Below are 19,403 nucleotides of genomic sequence, written 5' to 3' on the forward strand. Positions count from 1 at the left end.
TTGCATTCTGCTTTCATGAGTCTTTCCATGCCAGCTTGCCATCACTACTACTATTTGTTTACTATTCTTTCAACGGACTCTTTTTACTTAGCTTGACTGTGAGCAAAAACAAACAAAAAAGTCCTGAAATCATAGTTTTTCTGGGCTAGTTATCTATTTTTTAGGCTACACACTATAATATGTAACTCTTAAAATTTAAAAGCCTTGAGATCATTAATGCTTTGTGGATTAGGAATGAGTGGATTCTAACATCTCTCTCTCCCTACACTTGAGTTATGACAGCTGGCTTTGAAATGGTGATGGAAAGGAGAGAGGTCTCCTTCTTGGCACTGTCAGAATGCCAGGAGGGGAAGCAGGGGGCTGGGGGATGGCTAGGGGCATCGACAACGATCTTAGTACTAGTTCACAGCTCTGCAGAGTTTCACCAAATCATCAACTGGATTTTGAATGTCCCTCCTGAGCTGATATTCATATATAGGAAACACTGGGGATAGAAGAACGAGCTAAATGGCATCCGAAGCAAGCAACCAGGCAAAAGTCAGAATGTGGGACATTCCTTAAAGCAACTGGACTGGTTTCTGCAGAGTCACTGGCAGGAGGGAAAATAACTGCTTTAGATTAAAAGTCTTAAGCAACATAAAATCTAGATCCTGTTTGGGTCTTGGTTCAAATGACCTGTAAAATGCCATTTCTGAAACAATCACGGATATTTTTCTTTTTTTTTTTTTTTTTTGCGGTACGCGGGCCTCTCACTGCTGTGGCCTCTCCCGCCGCGGAGCACAGGCTCCGGACGCGCAGGCTCAGCGGCCATGGCTCACGGGCCCAGCCGCTCCGCGGCATGTGGGATCCTCCCGGACCGGGGCACGAACCCGTGTCCCCTGCATCGGCAGGCGGACTCCCAACCACTGCGCCACCAGGGAAGCCCAGCCCAATCACGGATATTTGATTAGTGGCTGGGTCTTCGATGATTCCCAGGAACCACTGTTGTGTTGGGTGTAAACATCTCACTGGGGTGATGTTAAGAAAGTGCCCATATTTATTTTTTGGCCGTGCCACACGGCTTGCAGGATCTTAGTTCCCCAACCAGGAATTGAACACAGGTCACCGCAGTGAAAGTGCCCAGTCCTAACCACTGGACCGCCAGGGAATTCCCAGAAAGTGCCCATATTTTTAGCAATGCGGACTTAAGCATATGGCAGTGAACTGACATTTTGTCTGGGATTTGCCTTAAAATACTTTGGCCAAGAAAGACAAACCAAGGAAATAAAAAGGGACAGAAAATATGAAATGAGGCAAAATCTTGACAGTTGTTGAATCTGAATGATGGGTTCATGAGGGGTTCACAGTACTGTTCTCTGTGTATTTGTGTACGGTCAACATTTTTCACAAGAATTTTGTTTTGTATTTATTTATTTTATTTATTTATAAATTTTATTTATTTATTTTTATTTATATTTTAATTTTTGGGGATGCTCCTTGAGGTGTTTAAGATCTTAGTTCCCCGACCAGGGATTGAACCCGAGCCCTGGCAGTGAAAGCGCCGAGTCCTAACCACTGGACGGCCAGGGAATTCCTAAGAATTCTGTTTTGAATGTGACTTTTCATGGACGAGGTGACCACTCTCACCCACCCTCATCCAGATTGACATGAGGTCTGCTGGGGGGTGAGAGTACAGGATGGGCAGTGAGGGCATCTCTCTCCCCAGATTATTGTGTTCATGAAATTTAGGCTCCTGAGGTAGGAGGCCCACGATCTGGTTCTTGGCGCCAAGACGGAGACCCCACTCTGCCCTCGGCTCCCATGGCCACCAAAGCAAAGAAGAGACCTCCCCTAGAGAGACTTCACTCACCAGTCGTTCAGACATCGGAGTCTTGTCATCGTCAGGTAGGTGTTGCTCCAGGGCAAGGACAATGCAGTTTGCTATGATGGTGGCTAAAATCATATATTCAAAGGGAGTATCACAGAATTAAGGAAAATCTTTCCAGCTTTGTTTAGGTTCAAAGCACAGTTGAGTGGAAGGTACAGAGATGTCCCATGTGCCCCTGTCCCCCACATAGGCACAGCCTCCCCCGTTGTCAACATACCCCACCAAAGTGGCACATTTGTTAACGATCGATGAACCTACATTGACACATCATGATCACCCAAAGTCCATAGCTTACGTGACGGTTCATTCTTGGTGTTGTACACTCCATGAGCAAACGTTTAATGACAAGGATCCACCATTATAGCCTGATACAGAGCAGATGCACTGCCCTGAAAACCTGGCAGATGACTTTGTAAGGAAAATGTGGATATTCTACCTCTGTTTCACCTCCAACCTTCATTGGACAAATATTAATTCAGCACCTACTGTGTGTCAGGTCCTGTTCTGGGCACTAGAGACACAGCTGCCCTTGTGGAGGAGAAGTGAGTAAGTGAGATAACCACATTATACAGTACATTAAAAGATGGTGAATGCTATAGAGAGAAAAAGCAGGAAAGGAGACCGGTGGTTGCAATTTAAAATACAGTAATCATACCAAATGTAAAATAGATAGCTAGTGGGAAGCAGCCGCATAGCACAGGGACATCAGATCAGTGCTCTGTGACCACCTAGAGGGGTGGGATAGGGAGGGTGGGAGAGAGACGCAAGAGGGAGGAGATGATGGGGATAGATGTATAGGTATAGCTGATTCACTTTGTCATAAAGCAGAAACTAACACATCACTGTAAAGCACTTATACTCCAATAAAGATGTTAAAAAATTATATTCTAAAGCAAAAAGAAAAATACAGTAATCAGATCTGATATCAAAAGCAAGAGCAACAAAAGAAAAAATAGATAAATTGGACTTGGCCAAAATTTAAAATTCTGCAAGCCAAAGGGCATTGTCAGTAAAGTGAAAAAACAAAAGCAAAAAGCCAACCAACAAAATGAGAGAAAGTACTTGCAAATCAGATATCTGGTAAGGGTCTGGTAAAAGAATATGCAAAGAACACTTACAACTCAACAACAAAATGATAACCCAATTAAATAATAGGCAAAGGGCTTGAAGAGACATTTCTCCAAAGAGGATCAGGAAAATGCAAATCAAAACCACAATGAGATACCACTTCACATCCACTAGGATGACTAGAATGAAAGAAACAGAAAACAGTAAGTGTTGGTGAGAATGTGAGAAATTGGAACCACTGTACATTGCTGGTGGGAATGTAAAAACAGTGCTGCCACTGAGGAAAACAGTTTGATGGCTCCTCAAAATGTTAAAACACAGAATTACCATATGAGCCAGCAATTCCACTCCTAGCTGTATACCCAAGGAGTTGGGAAACTGGCGCTCAGATACATGTTCACAGCGTCAATATTCACAATAGCCAAAAGGTGGAAAGAGCCCAAATGTCCATCAATGAATGAATAGTTAAACAAAATGTGGTATGTCCAGAGAATGGAATATTATTCAGCCATAAAAATGAAGTACTACCACATGCTACGATGTGGATGAACCTTGAAAACATTATGCTAAGTCAAAGAAGCCATACACAAAAGACCACATATTGTATGAATTCCACTGATATGAAATGTCCATAACAGGAAAATACACAATCAGAAAGCAGATTGGTGGTTGCCCAGGGCTGGGGGAGGGGAAAACTGTAAGTAGCTGCTTAATGTTTGGGAACTAGATAAAGGTGATAGCTGAACACCCTTCTGAATGTACTGAATGCTACTGAATTCGTCACTTAAAAATGGTTAGTACTGTTCTATGGATTTCACCTCAATAAAAAAATAATATGGTGGTCAGGGCAAGTCTCCAAGAAGCAGACCTTCCAAGATCTGAGGGAGGGAAGGGATGGTCGGTCCATATGGCTATTTCCAGATGCACATTCCCTCTCTCTCTAGGCACAAACTCCTCCCTGCATCCTGGGAACTCTCCTCCGGGTTGACGAGGCTACCAGATAGTCCCACTGGAGGTTCTGCCCCTCGGGGAGGGTCTGTCCTGCTCACTTCATATTAGGGCCTGATCTGCTGTTCAGTCGGTAAACCAGAATATCCCTGTCCCCCTGCCAGATCTGCAGAAGCACCCTCAGGCCTATAGCCTTAATAAACAAAGCTGGCAATTTCTTTTCTGTTCTTTTTTAAATTTAATTTTTAATTTTATATTAGAAGAGAACAAAAGAGGAAGGGAAGAAAAATGACCTACAAAAACAAATCCAAAATAACGAACAAAACGGCAGTAAGAACATACATATCAATAATTACCTTAAATGGAAAGGAAACTAACATAACAAAGCTGGCAATTTCTGAGAAGGAGGTTTAGGTGTGGAGAAATGGATGCTAGAGGGAGAAAGCCATAGGGTACTGGTTACTCTGGAGCAGGAGTTCCCAACTTCTGCACTACTGACATTTGCGGGTGATCGTTCTCTGTGTGTGTGTGGGGGGGAGCTATCCTGTATATAGTAGGAGGCTAAGCAGCATCCTTGGCCTCCACCCACTAGATGCCAGTAGCATCCTCCTCTCCAGTTATGACAGCCAAAACTGATGACAACAAAAAGTCATCTCCAGATATTGCCAAGTATCCCCTGGGAACACTGAAATCCACTGTTTTGCAGAAAGATCAAACAGCATGTCTTGAACTTGGCCATGTTAAACTACTGCCCTCCTCCCAGCTTTCCCTCTTACAAACTTAACTAGCCTCAGTCTCCTGTTTGGCCCTAGAGTTACATTTAGCATCTTGGAAGCTCTGTAAAAACCAAGGGATCTTACAGGCTGGAGGAGGAGTTGGAGAGTATACCCATTTTCCAGGTATGAAAACAAAGTCTAAAATAGACAATCTGGGAGTAAGAGTCTAAGTAAGCCGGGAAAACCAGGTCTTCTTTGTCACCAGCTTCAGCCTTTGCCTCCAGCTGAAAGCAGCTGAGCCACGCTCCGCGCACACTTTGAAAAGCAAATCCAAGACTCAGGGCAATTTGGGGAATCAACAAAAACCATTCCTGCTGACGATCATCTCTGATTGGCTTCCTGCCTCCGAGCTGACAGTCATTAGAAGCACAGAGAACAAAGCTGGGCTGTGTTGCACAAATACTCCATTCTGTCTCACCCTGCAGCCCAGAAAATATGAGACAATATTTGTACACAAAGAAGCAATGCCAAGCCCTTCCCTGGCCTCCCCTCGCCGAGGCTTCTGAAGCCATGATTTGAATCCGATGATTTCACTTCCCTTCCCTGCCAGCTAGCTTCTGCATGAAGCTGCCGCCTCACTTTTCAGGGCCCCCTGGCCTCCTGCCCCTAAACAGCTGGGATGTGACTTCCTTTGCATCAGATTCGAGCTGAGCTTCCAGGAAGAGTCCCAGAAGGCCAGGAGCAAGCTGCACTCTTATGGGCTGCATTATCAGGCTTTCAGTTGGCCGCTGTCACCTGGATTTCAGACCCAGAGCTCTTGGGTACGACAAGGAAGCCTTAGTCAGCACGGGGGCCCACAGAAAGCGGCTGCCCACTCCCACCTCATTTCTTTTTCTTATTTTTTGTCAGACGCGGGCACACTGGCTATCAAATGTCATCCCCCTCTCTCTGCACACACCCAGGCACCCCGCCGACGTCCACAGACGCACGCCGAATGGGTGCCTGCAACACTGACCTTACACCCTTGCTACTCAATGTGTGGTCCACCAACCAAGAGCATAGGCAACGCCCATTAGAAAAGCAGAATGTCAGGCCCCGCGGTGACCTGCTGAGTCAGAACATGCATTTTAGCAAGATCTCCGGGGGCTCTGTGTGCACACTGAAGTTTGGGAAGTGCTGCCTTAGATCTATTTCAGGGGGAGGAGGAGCCCAGGTAATTGTGGCTTTGAGTCATCCAGAAAGAAGTGGGGGCTCGCCTTTTTCCTCCAAGCCTTCTCCTCCATGTTCTGACCCCAGGAGGAGAATTCAGGAGGCCTGGACCAGTCTTCTGCCTCCACTGGAGGGGGGCTGAAAAGAAACCCAGGATCTTGATGGAACAAGAGAATGTTGGAATGAGACAAATAAGCAGCAAAGAAAATTCTGGCTTACTGCCCATGGAAATATTCACAGCCCTCCCATGGCTACCGTCTCACTCAGAAGAAAAGTCAAAGTCCCCCCAGCAGCCAGCAAGGTCCTGCACGACCGGCCCCCATCACCTCCCTGCCCTCATCTCCTCCATTCTCCCCCTCGTTCACTCAGCTGCAGCCCCACTGGCCTCCTCCATCTTCCTCAAACACAGGAGGCGCATTCTACCGCCAGGGCCTTTGCACCTGCAATTCTCTCCCCTAGAATGCTCTTCCCCCCCCACACCCCCAGAGACCCACATGGTTCCCTCCCTCACTTCTTTTAGGTTTTTTCTCAAAGGTCATATCCTCAGTGAGGCTTTTACCCCCTTTCCCTACTTATTTGTTTTTTCCTTGGCCCTTGTCCCCAAACGTCTGCTATGTTTTTCTCCTTTATCTGGTTCACTGTTTCTCTCACCTGTTAGGCTATAAGCTCTGTACAAGCAGGGATTTTTGTCTGCTTTGTTCTCAGCACCTAAGAGGAGATCTGTTACAGAGTAGGTGCTCAGTACACAGCTGTGGAAGGAAGGGTGAGTGGGTCTTGCTTTCCACATCTCTCCCCTCACCTCATCATGTGCCAAGTCTCCGTGGGCACACTAAGGATACAAGCGGCTCCTTGAAATGTGCAACAATGTGGCTGGTGCACAGACTCAAAGGTAGGGTACTGAGTTCTTGGCACAGGAGTTTCTCTCCCCAAGCAGAAGTCAAAGGTAGTCCAGGCAGGGGGAGGTGAGGCTTTCTCAGCCCAACCCTGAGTCGTGCCTGATCCTCCCAATTTAGAAAGCCTGGGTTCTAACTCACAGCTGCGGTGAGCAATGCCTCTGCTAGCTGAGCTGAGCCTTCCCGCTCCCTGATTGGTTCAGGGAGAAAGCACCTGTGTCAGTGGTATCCAGAATAATCAGCCAGCCAAAGAGGCCAAGGAAGGGGGGGGGCGGTGGATGAAAGGAGAGAAGCATCCCTGGTGGGAGGAAAAGCTGGCTCCTGAAATCGCTCATGGAAGTCAGGCTAGCAAACAGCCCTGCAGGCAAGTGCAGATACACAAAGCTTCCCCCACAATTAGATTGATCAGGACCCACAGAGGCCCCAGAGAGGGGCTGTGTGTGACACTGGAAACGACCAAGTGATTTCTTTGCAGGGAAGAAAGGCTGCATCTGTGAACAGGAGCTGCTCTTGGGATCCAGAACATCAAGGAAAATCAATTTGTAAAGTTGGCATGGCTGATGGTTCCAGCCCTTTGGCAAGACCTTGCAGAACGTCCAAATAATTCATCTTTCTCTTTGTGGTACCCCTCCATTCCCATCTCATTGCCAGCCTCCCGCGGTTGGTGTGAAAAATCAGATCAGCTTTGTTAACTCATCAAGGTCTTGACACTACCATGGGGGCTGCCTGACGGGTGTGTTCTGAGGAAACACATAGTTCAATGAGTCAACCAAGCAGTTGAGCTTATGGGGAGAAGCCAAGTAGGTCTTATTTTCATGTTAGTTCCATGCTCATCACAATAACCAGGAGAAGAGTAGGGGGTACCAGGGCCCTGAATGTATGGGTGTAGGACATATTCCTTGCTCCGCTAAACATGCCACAATTTAACTCGGCAATAAGATCAACTATTATGGGGCCATAAAAGGCACAACAACGTAATTACAGCTGCCATTTACTGAGTGGTGCTTCATTGGGCAGACACCAAGCTAAGCACTCGTTGTTTCCGTTAATTCCTTGCAACAATTCTACAAGGTAGGTTCTATTGCAAGCCTCATTTTCCAGATGAGGAAATTAAGGGTCAGAGAGGATAAACAAATTGCTTAAGGTCATACATGCAGTGGGGTTCGCTGCAAGATCCATGCTGGTGGTCCCCACCACAGACCACTCAACAGCTTACCCTTACTTGTTAGAAGGTGGATGTTTTTGCCTTTATTTAAAAATTGGAGTTGGGGTACACCTGGGGTGTTAAGCATGGATGAGGCCAACTGGGTCAGCCCTCACCTGAGTTCCAACCACTGCCACAATTTAATGCAGTAATTATCAACCACTGCACGCTGGTCCACACCTTCATCAGCCCATCCTGAATGGGTCATATTAACGAATATTTCAACTTCGAACAATACAAATAGTCTCCCTCGAGTTCTCAAGACATTGGCTTCGAACTCTCCAACACACAGTACTAACCAAAATCAAGCTAGAAAAGCGCTCTCCTCCAGCAGTTCAGCTTGAGACTGATGGGTGATGTCGCGCTAACAAGGGCAACTCTGGAGCGGCCCGGGATGTTTTCAGCACCACGGCCAGCGGCAAACAGGCGCAAGTTTAATTACACATCCTCCCAGACAGGGCAAGCTGGGGCAGCGCAAGTAAACCCAGTGTCAAGTATTAACACTCTCCGAGACAATTGCAAAGGCCTACATTTAACATACACAGGAGAGGCATACACATGCAAAAAGATTCATTACGTCAGCAGGAAGATCAAATAGAGAAAATTAAAATCCCAACACTAAATAGATTTGATGTGCTGTTTGTTTTTTGAAACGATATATATTTTAATTTTTTTAAAACATCTTTATTGGCATATAATTGCTTTACAATGGTGCGTCAGTTTCTGCTTTACAACAAAGTGAATCAGTTATACATATACATATGTTCCCATATCTCTTCCCTCTTGAGTCTCCCTCCCTCCCACCCTCCCTATCCCACCCCTCTAGGTGGTCACAAACCACCCAGCTGATCTCACTGTGCCATGCGGCTGCTTCCCACTAGCTATCCACCCTACGTTTGGTAGTGTATATATGTCCATGCCACTCTCTCACTTCGTCACAGCTTACCCTTCCCCCTCCCCATATGTTTTTTAAAATATTATCCAAGGATTTTCAACACTTTGGTTCTGAAAAGAGAAGTCTATCCAGGGCAGCTAAATCATACTTCTGATCAGAAAATTGGAAATATCTGCATGAGAAATTATACAGCAAAGTAGTTGAAAGGGTTTGGGGGTCAGACATGGTTTTGGACTTGGGCAAAGGAATTTCCTTCCCCAAGCCTCAGCTTCCTCATATATCTAATGTGAAAAGTAGCACCTACCTCACAGGGCTGCATGAGAATGGAATGAGTGGATACACACAGTAATACACACAGAACAGAGCCTGGCATATAGTATGTACTCAGTAAATGTGAGTGTTTTGTTATGGTTTACTCTGGTTCCTGTGAGATTGGGAAGCTTTATAGGCTTACGAAAGCATAATACAGGGTTCATCTCATTGTAATCATGCAGTCAACGTTCATGATCTTTATTTCAATTGCTGCTACCAGTATTATTAACTTTTCCTATTTCTTTTTGACCCACGTAAGTCTCATCCCCCTCCCGTCATTGGAGAGCATAAACACCTACTCTCATCATGGCTGCTGAGGTTGTCTCTCAAATCTGAAGTGTTTCCAGGAACAAAACACAGTGAAAGTGTTTGGTCCACTCTCTGAATATCAGGCTTAAAATAAATGTGGCAAAAATATCCATCAGATATTTCACACAAATGGGATCCTACAATACGTGACCTTTTGTGTCTGGCTTCTTTCACTTAGCATAATGTTCTTGCGGTTCATACACATTGTGGCATGTATCCATACTTCACTCATTCTTAAGGCTGAATAATATTCCATTGTACGGATATACCACAATTTGTTTAACCATTCACCCACTTTTGGGCTGTTTCGACATTTTGTTTATCTAGAATAGATGACTCCACAAAGACAGACTGCTGATTTGTGTTTGCCAGGAGCCTGGAGGAAGCGGGAAATGATTAATGGGTACAGGGCTTCCTTTTGGGGTTATGAAGATATTTTAGAACTAGATAGAGGTGGTGGGTGCACAATACTGTGAATGTACTAAATGACACTGGACTGTTCACTTTATTTTTTATTGAAGTATAGTTGATTTGCTGAACTGTTCACTTTAAAATGGGTAATTATGAAATGCAAATCTCACCTCAATTTTTTAAAAATCCCTGCTGTTTATCCTTCTCCTTTTTCCCCCTTGATTCTCAGAGTTCGCCTCATATGCTTTTATTCACTGACTTTTGCAGGTAACTTTTTCCTCAGACAGCCCTCAAGATCCCCTTTCAAAAAATAAATGGTTTTAATTATAATAGGAATATGTGCTTATTGTATTTTTTTAGTTTTTAAAATTTATATCATTTAAAAAGTGAAAAGTCCTTACACCACCGCGCTTCCCAGAGATAATCAATGCTAGCAGTTTGGTGTTTCTCTCTCAGATTTTCCCCTACACACATTCTTTGCACTGGCTGCGCTCTCTTCTACCTTCCCCCTAGTTAGGAGCAGGGCTTACTCTCTCACCTCCTTCAGGTTGTACTAAAACATCTCCTACACTGTTGGTGGGAATGTAAATTGGTGCAGCCACTATGGAAAACAGTATGGAGGTTCCTTAAGAAACTAAAAATAGAGCTACCATATGATCCAGCAATCCCACTCCTGGGCATATATCCAGAAAAGATGAAAACTCTAATTCGAAAAGATACATGCACCCCAATGTTCATGGCATCACTATTTACAATAGCCAAGGCATGGAAGCAACCTAAGTGTCCACCAACAGATGAATAAAGATGTGGTATATACATACAATGGAATACTACACAGCCATAAAAAAATGAAATATTGCCATTTGCAGCTACATGGATGGACCTAGAGATGATCATACTAAGTGAAATAAGTTAGACAGACAAATATTAATCTGTTATCACTTATATGTGGAATCTAAAAAACAATACAAATGAACTTATTTACAAAACAGAAACAGACTCACGTAGAAAACAAACTTATGGTTACCAAAGGGGAAAGGGGGGTGGGGGAAGGGATAACTTAGGACTATGGGATTAACAAATACACGCTACTATATATAAAATAGATAAACAACAGAATTTACTGTACAGCACAGGGAACTATATTCAATGTCTTGTAATAACTATAGTGGAAAAGAATCTGAAAAAGGATACGCATATATATATCTGAATCACTTCACTATACACCTGAAACTAACACAATATTGTAAATCAACTACAGTTCAATTTAAAAAAACCATTGTTTTCCCACTGAGGCCTTCCCTGCCTGCCAGATCTAAAATCCCAACTCTGTCAACATCTCCACCTCTCTGCCCTGTTTGTTTTTTGCTTGTTTGTTAGTTTTTAGCAACTTTTCACATTAAACAAATTAGGTCATTTATTTATCTTATTTATGTTGGTCTCCCTCACTGGAATGTCCACCCTAATTGGAGGGAGGTGGGGGGCTAAGGATTTGTCTGACTTGTTCTTGATTGTATGCCCAGCAACTAGGACAGTACTAACACATAACAGGTGCTCAGTAAATACTATCAAATGCATGAAAACAAGCATTCTAAATCGTGTTTTCCCTTTACAAAATTGGGATCGTGATACATAACGTTCTGTGATTTGCTGTTCCCCTCACCACACTAGACACATTTTCCATATCAGTACATTGGACTTCCCTCTTTTCAAAGGCTGTGCAGTATTATTGTGAATGGATGCATCATCATTTATTTACTGTTCTCCTAAATGCTCCCAGTTTGTCTCTATTACAAGCAAAGCTGTGATGAATAATCTGACCATACATCCTTGTGTATCTGGGAGGACTTTTTCTGTGGGATAAATTCCAAGACATGGAATCGCTGGGTTAGAGGGGGTGCAGGGTGCACACTTGACATTCTCATAGATACTGCCAAGTCAACCCGGAGATTCAAGGGATTCACACTATATTTTACAGTGTTTTAGAAAGTGAGGTGAGTACGTGTGTTCATTCTGAAATTAAATCCCTGATTTAAATGTAAAAATTGCTCTGTAACAAAAAGTTTAAATGCGTAAGAATTAACATGACTCATGGAAAACACACATGCATGCACACACACACAGCAAAATGAAGTTCCCTTAATGAAAAAGAGAAATGAAAGAAGTACCAAAACAACTTTTGAGCAGGAGGTATTGGTTAATTTTAAACTCTTGGGGTCTGAGGCTCCAAATAAGGACTGAATACTTCTCTTTGTTTCTCTCTCTCTCTTTTTTCAGGACAGTAAAGTTCCCTGGAGACATCTGAATGATGTGAGATCTCTGTCTCCTGGTCCAATATACAACCATGTTCCCTGGCATATTCACTCTACTAAGGGGATGTCATTCTCCTGTCTCGCTGTACTGTCACCCCTGTGCAGTGGTCAGCGAAATCCTCCATTTCCTCAGCATCTTCTCGATATATTTCATCTACCCCTTGGCTTAAATTAAAGCCTGAAAATCCCCTGAAGACCATCAACTCCAAGGCCAAGGGGGCCACTGGCAGCTTCAGATTAGTTTCCCCACACAATAGGAAAATCCAGCCCAGGGAGACATCTGCCATGATAGCCCTAAGTAAACAGTGAAGCCAAGGAGAAGAGCCCCCAAGAAAGCAAGAGAGACAAAGAAGGACCCTCCCAATCCAGGTGAGGTGAAAAAGGTATATAAGAACCCAGATGAGGTGAGTCAGGCCCCCTCAAACCCAGGTGCAGCCAAGGGGAAGGTCCCCAAGAAAGGAAGGCCAAGAAATTCCCTCTCCCAAACCACGCAAGGCCACACAGGTCTCTCCCAGTGCCACTGGGCTCAGCAGGAAGTCCAAGGTCCAAGCCTCAGCAGCCAAGATGCTGAGGTCCACAGGAAAACAAAAGCTGAGAGCAAGACTTTGGTAGAGCCTGTAACTATGATATTCAATTTCCATGTGGCGAGACCACTGTCCATGCTGGCCCCTTCCATACCTATCCATTGGAGGACAACCTTACCTCCTCATCAATGACCAATGTCAACTCCAAGCCACACACACCCAGAAGTGACACCAGCTACCTCCAGAATGCCCCTTCCCATCATCTTTCTCTTTAAGTACCACTCTCCTCCCAGCTAACTATCTTTTAAAATGCAAACCAACATCCATCCTTTGAAGCCCCGCAACCTGCTGACACTACCATTTCTCAGCACTCTCTCCTGCCTTCATCTCCTTTCTTGTCAGCCTTAGGTAGGTTGGTTACATATCACTCCCTTGCCTCTCTTTCCATCCTGGAAAAAGCCTGTCCTTGGATGAATCCAACCAGTTGCTTTCCCGGGGTCTGTACAGAGTAACATTCCTGAACGAGATCAACGATCTGGGAGGATGACATTGAATTCATGATCCTAAACCTCGAATGGCCATTGAAGAATTAGAGCATCCTTGGCGCAAAAGATACCGGCACCTATTGGTACACTGCTGGGAATAACCCAATTTAGAGAAATAAATACCCTCCCATCATTAGAAATCCCACCCTTGACTTCAAATCTCCCTCCAGCCACCAAAACCATTTCATTACTCCCCTTCATAAAGAAGGAGTTGACTACACATGTTACCTCCACTTCCTCACCTCAAATTCTTCTTCTACTCTCTCCAGGCTGGCTTCTAGCCCCATCACGTAACCAAAACTCTTATAGTGAGGATCGCCAAAGACCTCCAGGCTGCCAAATCCCAGGACCACTTTTCTGTGCTCAGATTAATTGGTCATGCCCTCCTTGTGTGTTTTCCAACTAGCCTTCTTGTCACTATTTCTCTGTTTCCCCTTCTCACTCCCCCTTTTCTACTAAATCTCTAAATGTTGGTCTTCCTTGGGGCTCAATCCTAGGCAGTCTTCCATTCTCTACATCTACTTCCTAGGGAGTCTCGTGCATTTTGATGTGTTTTGTCATCTCTTGCTGCTCTTGCCTCCCAAATATCTACTCATTGCTCTGCTCTGTGCCTTGGGAAAAGCAGGACTGACTCTGGTAAATGGCATTACCCAGCCTTCCTCATCTCCTGCCTTCTGGGCGGGTTTGGCCAATGAGAAGCGCCAGCAAGATGACAGATGGAAAAGAGGGGGAGTTGGGATATTTCTCCGTCCCATTTCCTTCCTGCTCCAGAGTGAGGTTCTGGCTATGGATGTGTCCTTTTGCACCTTCTCAGAGACATCTCAAACTTCATAGGCACATCTGTATTCATTTCCTACAGCTGCTGTAAGGAATTACCACAAACTGGGTGGCTTAAACCCCACCCATAAAAACCCATCAAAGAAATTTATTCCCTAACAGTTATACAGGCCAGGAAACCACAGCTAAGGTATCGGCAAGACCAAGCTCCCTCCAAAGGGTTCTAGGGGAGGATCCTTTCTTGCTTGTTCCAGCTTCTGGTGGCTCTAGGCTTTTCTTGGCTTGTGGCAACATCACTCCAATCTCTACCCCCATATTCACATGACCTTCTCCTGGGTCTTCTCTCCTCCTCATCTCTTCTGAAAACACTTGTCATAGAATTTGCTCACCATTACACCCTCAGCACCCATCCCAGTGCTGAGCACATAGCAGGATCCCAATAAATGTTTGTCAAGTGAGCGAATGAATCCCTATCTATTTCATTTATCTCTATAGCTCAACAGCAGTCCTTCCTAATCCTTCCAACTTCTCTTCCAACTCTCCCAGCTGTTGCATTGGCAACCCGAGTTAAACAGATTTTCTGGAAAGCCCCAAGTCCCGGATGAAACCTCCTTCATTTGCTCCCCCATACACTTCTTCAAATATTTGGGTCTGCCCAGCCTTTTCCTCTGCTGGCCCTGCCATCCATGAAGATTCTCCTTGAGGCTTTATCATTAAAAAATAAACCAATATATTCTCTGCCTCCAAAAGAAGCTTTTACTTTTGCAAACTCTATTGATTTAATCCTAGAGGCTGCTGGCAGCAGTCCCAGGAGCTTCATCAATATGACAACACCCAGCACAGCCGGAACAGCAAGGAGGCTCAGCCAAGATCTTCTGCTTGGGTCTTCACTGATCCTGACTGAATCTCTCACAATGATGAAGAAGGATTTACAGTAGGGGACAGGATATTTGCAATTGCTCCAGGATCCTGCTTAGGTGAGCAAAAGGAAATGTCTTCACGCTTGAAGCACTTCAGAGTTATTTGTTAATTTGCTGCTATAGCTGATTCCCAGGGCGTGCTAGGCAAGCAAGAAACCAAAGATAATGGAGGAACACTGCAGGTTCTAGAACTTGAGTATAAACTCCCTGGTGGGGTGATCAGGAGTAGAACAGGCAAAGGGGAGGTGGGGAAAAGGAAGCTGAAGATGGCAAGAGTTAAAACTGAATGAGTTAAAACAGGGGTTCCTTCATCCCTCAGCAGATACTAAGTGATCAGGGAAGGAGAGAAAAAAAAGTCATAGGAAGAAGGAGGTTGAGGGTGTCTGAATCAATGCCCAGGGGTTTGGAAACCATTCATCTCCCCAAAGGAAAAGTCAAAACAATTCTTATTTTTATTCAAGATTGAAAAACAGGGAAAGGAAATAGAGTCTCCATAGGAAGAAAGCAAAAGGGAAATAATCACTGTTAGCTGGAAATTTAAATGAGTATACATACCCCTCATCAGAAAATTGTGCTTAGATATTAGTCCCAGTGCCCAGATGATGAATATACATTCTGAATATTCTACATCCTGCTGAAGTAATAAAAAAACCTCCAAATCTTAGTGACTGAAAACATCACAGGTCTATTTTCTTGCTCATGCTATATGTCCACTGCACATGAGAGGCAGACTCTGTTCTATGCCATCCTCTCTCCAGCATCTAGTCTGAGGGAGGCTCGCTCTCTGTGCATGTGTGATGGTGGAGGCAAGAAAAAGGGAACATGGTGAATCATACACTGGCTCTTAAAGCTTCTACCCAGAAGTGACTCCTGTCACTTCCCCTCACAGTCCACTGGCTAAAGCAAGTTACATGACCATGCCTATCTTCCAGGGGGTGGAGAAGAGACACTCTACTGTGTAACCAGAGAAGAAACAGAAACATTAGTTGAGCAAGGTGAAGGATTTCCACTCAGGAAGATTAAATGACTTGCCCAAAGTCAAAACAGCTTCAAAGGTGGCATAAGTGGGATCAGAATTCAGAACCATATGGGCCATGTTCTTTAAGCTCTACCACCCTGCACATGACAAGACTTGAGAATAAAGTCTAGATAACTGTGAGGATAAATATCAATGCAGGCAAGGGGGAGAAGGGACAAGGGAAAATAATGTACTGAGTGAGGGAGAGATGGAAGGAGATAGAAAGTTAACACCAGAGCATAAGTAAAGAGGTCTCATCTTTAGAAACCAAAACACATCACAAACATCAAGAAAGGGATGGGGCTTCCCTGGTGGCGCAGTGGTTGAGAGTCCGCCTGCTGATGCAGGGGACACGGGTTCATGTCCCGGTCCGGGAAGATCCCATATACCGCGGAGCGGCTGGGCCCGTGAGCCATGGCCGCTAAGCCTGCGCGTCCGGAGCCTGTGCTCCGCAACGGGAGTGGCCACAACAGTGAGGCCCGTGTACCGCAAAAAATTTTTTTAAAAATAAAAAAAAAAAAAAAGAAAGGGATGAAGAGTCTTACACTTAGAGAGAGAGGTCAACAGCAACAGAGAATGGAGTAGGGATTTGTATGAAGCCACATAAGGAAGTGGGAGCACAACCATGAAGAGAACGAGTATGCTTCTTGCTCTTGCCCTGAAAGCCGCCATCTTGGTTGAAGCTCTAAACACTAGTTTGTGTAACAGCCTCAGGAAGCCAAGGCCAGGGCTTGCCAGAACTCCCATCAGCTGCATTGTCCCTCCCTGGATATTTTCCTGCACGGTTCTGGGAAATCTGGACCGGAGTTGGATGGTGTTCCAGAACGGATGGTGCTGGCTTGGCCCTTTTGAGTACTCCTCCCCCACCCATACCCGAGCCAGACTGGAAGTGTCAAAGATCTGGCTCTACTGTACACCCAGCCAGCAAGTGGCAATTCTAAATAGATGGGTAGGCCAGTTTAGCATTAGAGCAAGGCTTCTGGAAAGCACTCACCATCACTGCCAACACATCATAGCCATTTCAGCTGTGAGCACCTAGTATGTGCTACCTATGTGCTTTCTGCACATTAATTCATTGAGCCCTCACCACCTATCTATCCAAAAATCCTACAGATCAACCGTCAAATTATATCCAGAACTGGTGGTTGCCAGGAACTGGGGGGCCGCAGGGGAGAGAAAATGGGAAGTGACTAGTGACGGGTATAAGATTTCCTTTTGGGGTGATCAAGTGTTGTGAAACTAAAAGAGGTGATGGTTGCACAACATTGTGAATGTACTAACGGCGACTGAATTGTACACCTCAAAATAGTAAATTTATGTTATATGTATTTTACCACAAAAGAAATTTTTTTTAATTGTTGCCAGAATCCAACCACTCATTATCTCCACAGCTAATAGCCTAGTCCCGTCCCCCACTTGCCTGAACCAGCACTGTCACTTCCTCCCTAATCCCCAGTTTCTGCCCTTCCCCCACCATGGTCCGCTCCCCACACAGTGGCCAGAGGAGCCTGTGAACATCTGAGTCAGGTCGCGTCCCTCCTCTGCTCAGAACTCTCCATGGCTCCCACCTTACTCACAGCAGAAGCCAAAGTCCTCCCTATATTCCACAAGGCCCTGCACCACCTGCCCTATCATCTCCCTGCCCTCACCTCCTCCCACTCTCCCCTTTGCTCACTCCCTTCAGCCACACCAGCCTCCTTGCTAATCCTCCAACATGCCAAGCATGACCTTACCTCAGGGCCTTTGCACCTGCTGTTCCCTCTTCCCCCAGACATCCTCATGGCTTCCTCCTCACTTCTTTTGAGTCTTGGATCAAATGGTACCCCCTCAGTGAGGCCTTATCTAATATAGAAACTGGTCTCCCCACCCCTTTTCCTTGTTTTCCTCCATTGCCCTTATAATCTTCTGGAGTACAAGGCAATTTACTTATTATTTTGTTTGTTGCTTATCCTATGTCTCTCCCACCGAGGACGTAAGCCCATGTGGGCAAGGACTTTTGCCTGCTTCTTGTGTCTAGAACAATGCCTTGCCCACTGTATATATTTGATCAGTATTCACAAAATGAATATACAGCCCTATGAGGTGGAGACTATTTTCCATCCAATTTACAGAGCAGTAAAACTGAGGCTCATTACCACACTCAGCCTGAGTTCACAGCTCAGGTTCTCAACCACAATGATTGACTTTTATTATTAAACATGCAGCAAGGATCAATTGAGCACCTACTATATGCCAGGTGGTGTCCTAAGTGCTGGGGATACGACAGAGGACAAAACAGACAAAGCTCACCTCTCGTGGAGGCGACATAGAACCCAGCTTAGCGTTTTCCTGCCCTAACTCTCACCTGCCTTCACGTTTGGCTCCAATAGCGGCCCCTGGACCACATGGTTAGAGATGCTCTAAGAAACAGACTGTCCGTGTGATCTACACCAGCTCTCCACAGTGCTTCTGTGTTGGCTTCTATGACAATTTGTCATGGTATGACATCACATGGCATTTTATGACACTGTATGACAGTGATTTGACAAACCTGCCATCTTTACGATCAACCGCGAACTCCGTAAGTTCAGAGACCTCATGACAACTTTCTTTTCATCCCATGTTTGCTGACTTATGGATGAATGGAGCACAGAGAGCTGCCTCCTTCAAGAAGCAGCCCTTGAGTTTTCCTCTTCATCTCTCTGTCCTTGGAAACCTAACTAAGCACGTCCCTGGAGCTGTTTTACAAATATTTGTGTTGTTGTGGGTTTTTTCCTTCCATTTTCCTGGGAGTAGAGAGTTCTGGCCAGAATGCCACCTGCACCCCTATAAAATAACATACATTGTGATAAGTGCTCTGAGGAATGATGAGGGCAAGACCTAATTTAGACTTGGGGGTGGTGGCGACTGGGTCAGGAAAGGCTCTCTGAGGAGGTACCATTTAATGGGAGACCTAAAGGATTTCTAAGGATTCTCCAAGTGAAGAGTTGGGGGAAGGTACAAGAATTTCACAGTGGCTTTATTCATAATGGACAAAACAAGAATAGACCCAAATGTCCATCAACAGATCAATGGATAAGCAAACTGAGATATTTCTATATGATGAAATAGTACTCAGCAATAAAAAAAGATGAAGCTGTAGTGCTCACTCATCCAGCACACATTTATTGGCCACCTATGATGTGCCAGGTGCTGTTCTAGAAGGTTCTAGTCCACTCTGGTGGACAAAACCAATTAAACTGCCTGCCGTTGTGGAGGTCACGGTAAAGCGGCGAGACAGACAACTAGAGCATGCCAAAGGGAGAAATAAAGCAGGGGAGTGGGTGGGAAGTGCTGGGTGGGCAATTAAAAAACGTGTGGATGCTGAGAAGGTGGCCTTTGGGTAAAGACCTGGAGGGGGTGAGGGAGAAGCCATGAGGTTGTCTGGGGGAAGGAGGATCCAGGCAGAGGGATGAGGCCAGTGTAGCAGGAGCTGGTGAGTGTGGTGGTGGGGGGG

General features: G+C 45.1%; 1 protein-coding gene across 12 annotated transcripts in view; it reads right to left on the bottom strand.

The window, feature by feature from the left end:
* Positions 1–19,403, bottom strand: part of CACNA1A (calcium voltage-gated channel subunit alpha1 A) — a 246,207-nt gene that overhangs the window by 200,769 nt on the left and 26,035 nt on the right. For 9 of the 12 annotated variants that reach the window (XM_067032656.1, XM_067032659.1, XM_067032658.1 and 6 more), the window contains one exon: positions 1,850–1,955. In XM_067032656.1, the coding sequence (XP_066888757.1) occupies positions 1,850–1,955 (106 nt within the window). Of the gene's footprint in view, positions 1–1,849; positions 1,956–2,162; positions 2,182–11,026; positions 11,046–19,403 lie in introns of those variants that run through there. The other 3 variants (XM_067032662.1, XM_067032663.1, XM_067032661.1) reach the window with 3 other exon arrangements.

Source organism: Kogia breviceps, chromosome 4 (assembly GCF_026419965.1).
Source record: "Kogia breviceps isolate mKogBre1 chromosome 4, mKogBre1 haplotype 1, whole genome shotgun sequence".
In the NCBI taxonomy this organism is placed as follows: domain Eukaryota; kingdom Metazoa; phylum Chordata; class Mammalia; order Artiodactyla; family Physeteridae; genus Kogia; species Kogia breviceps.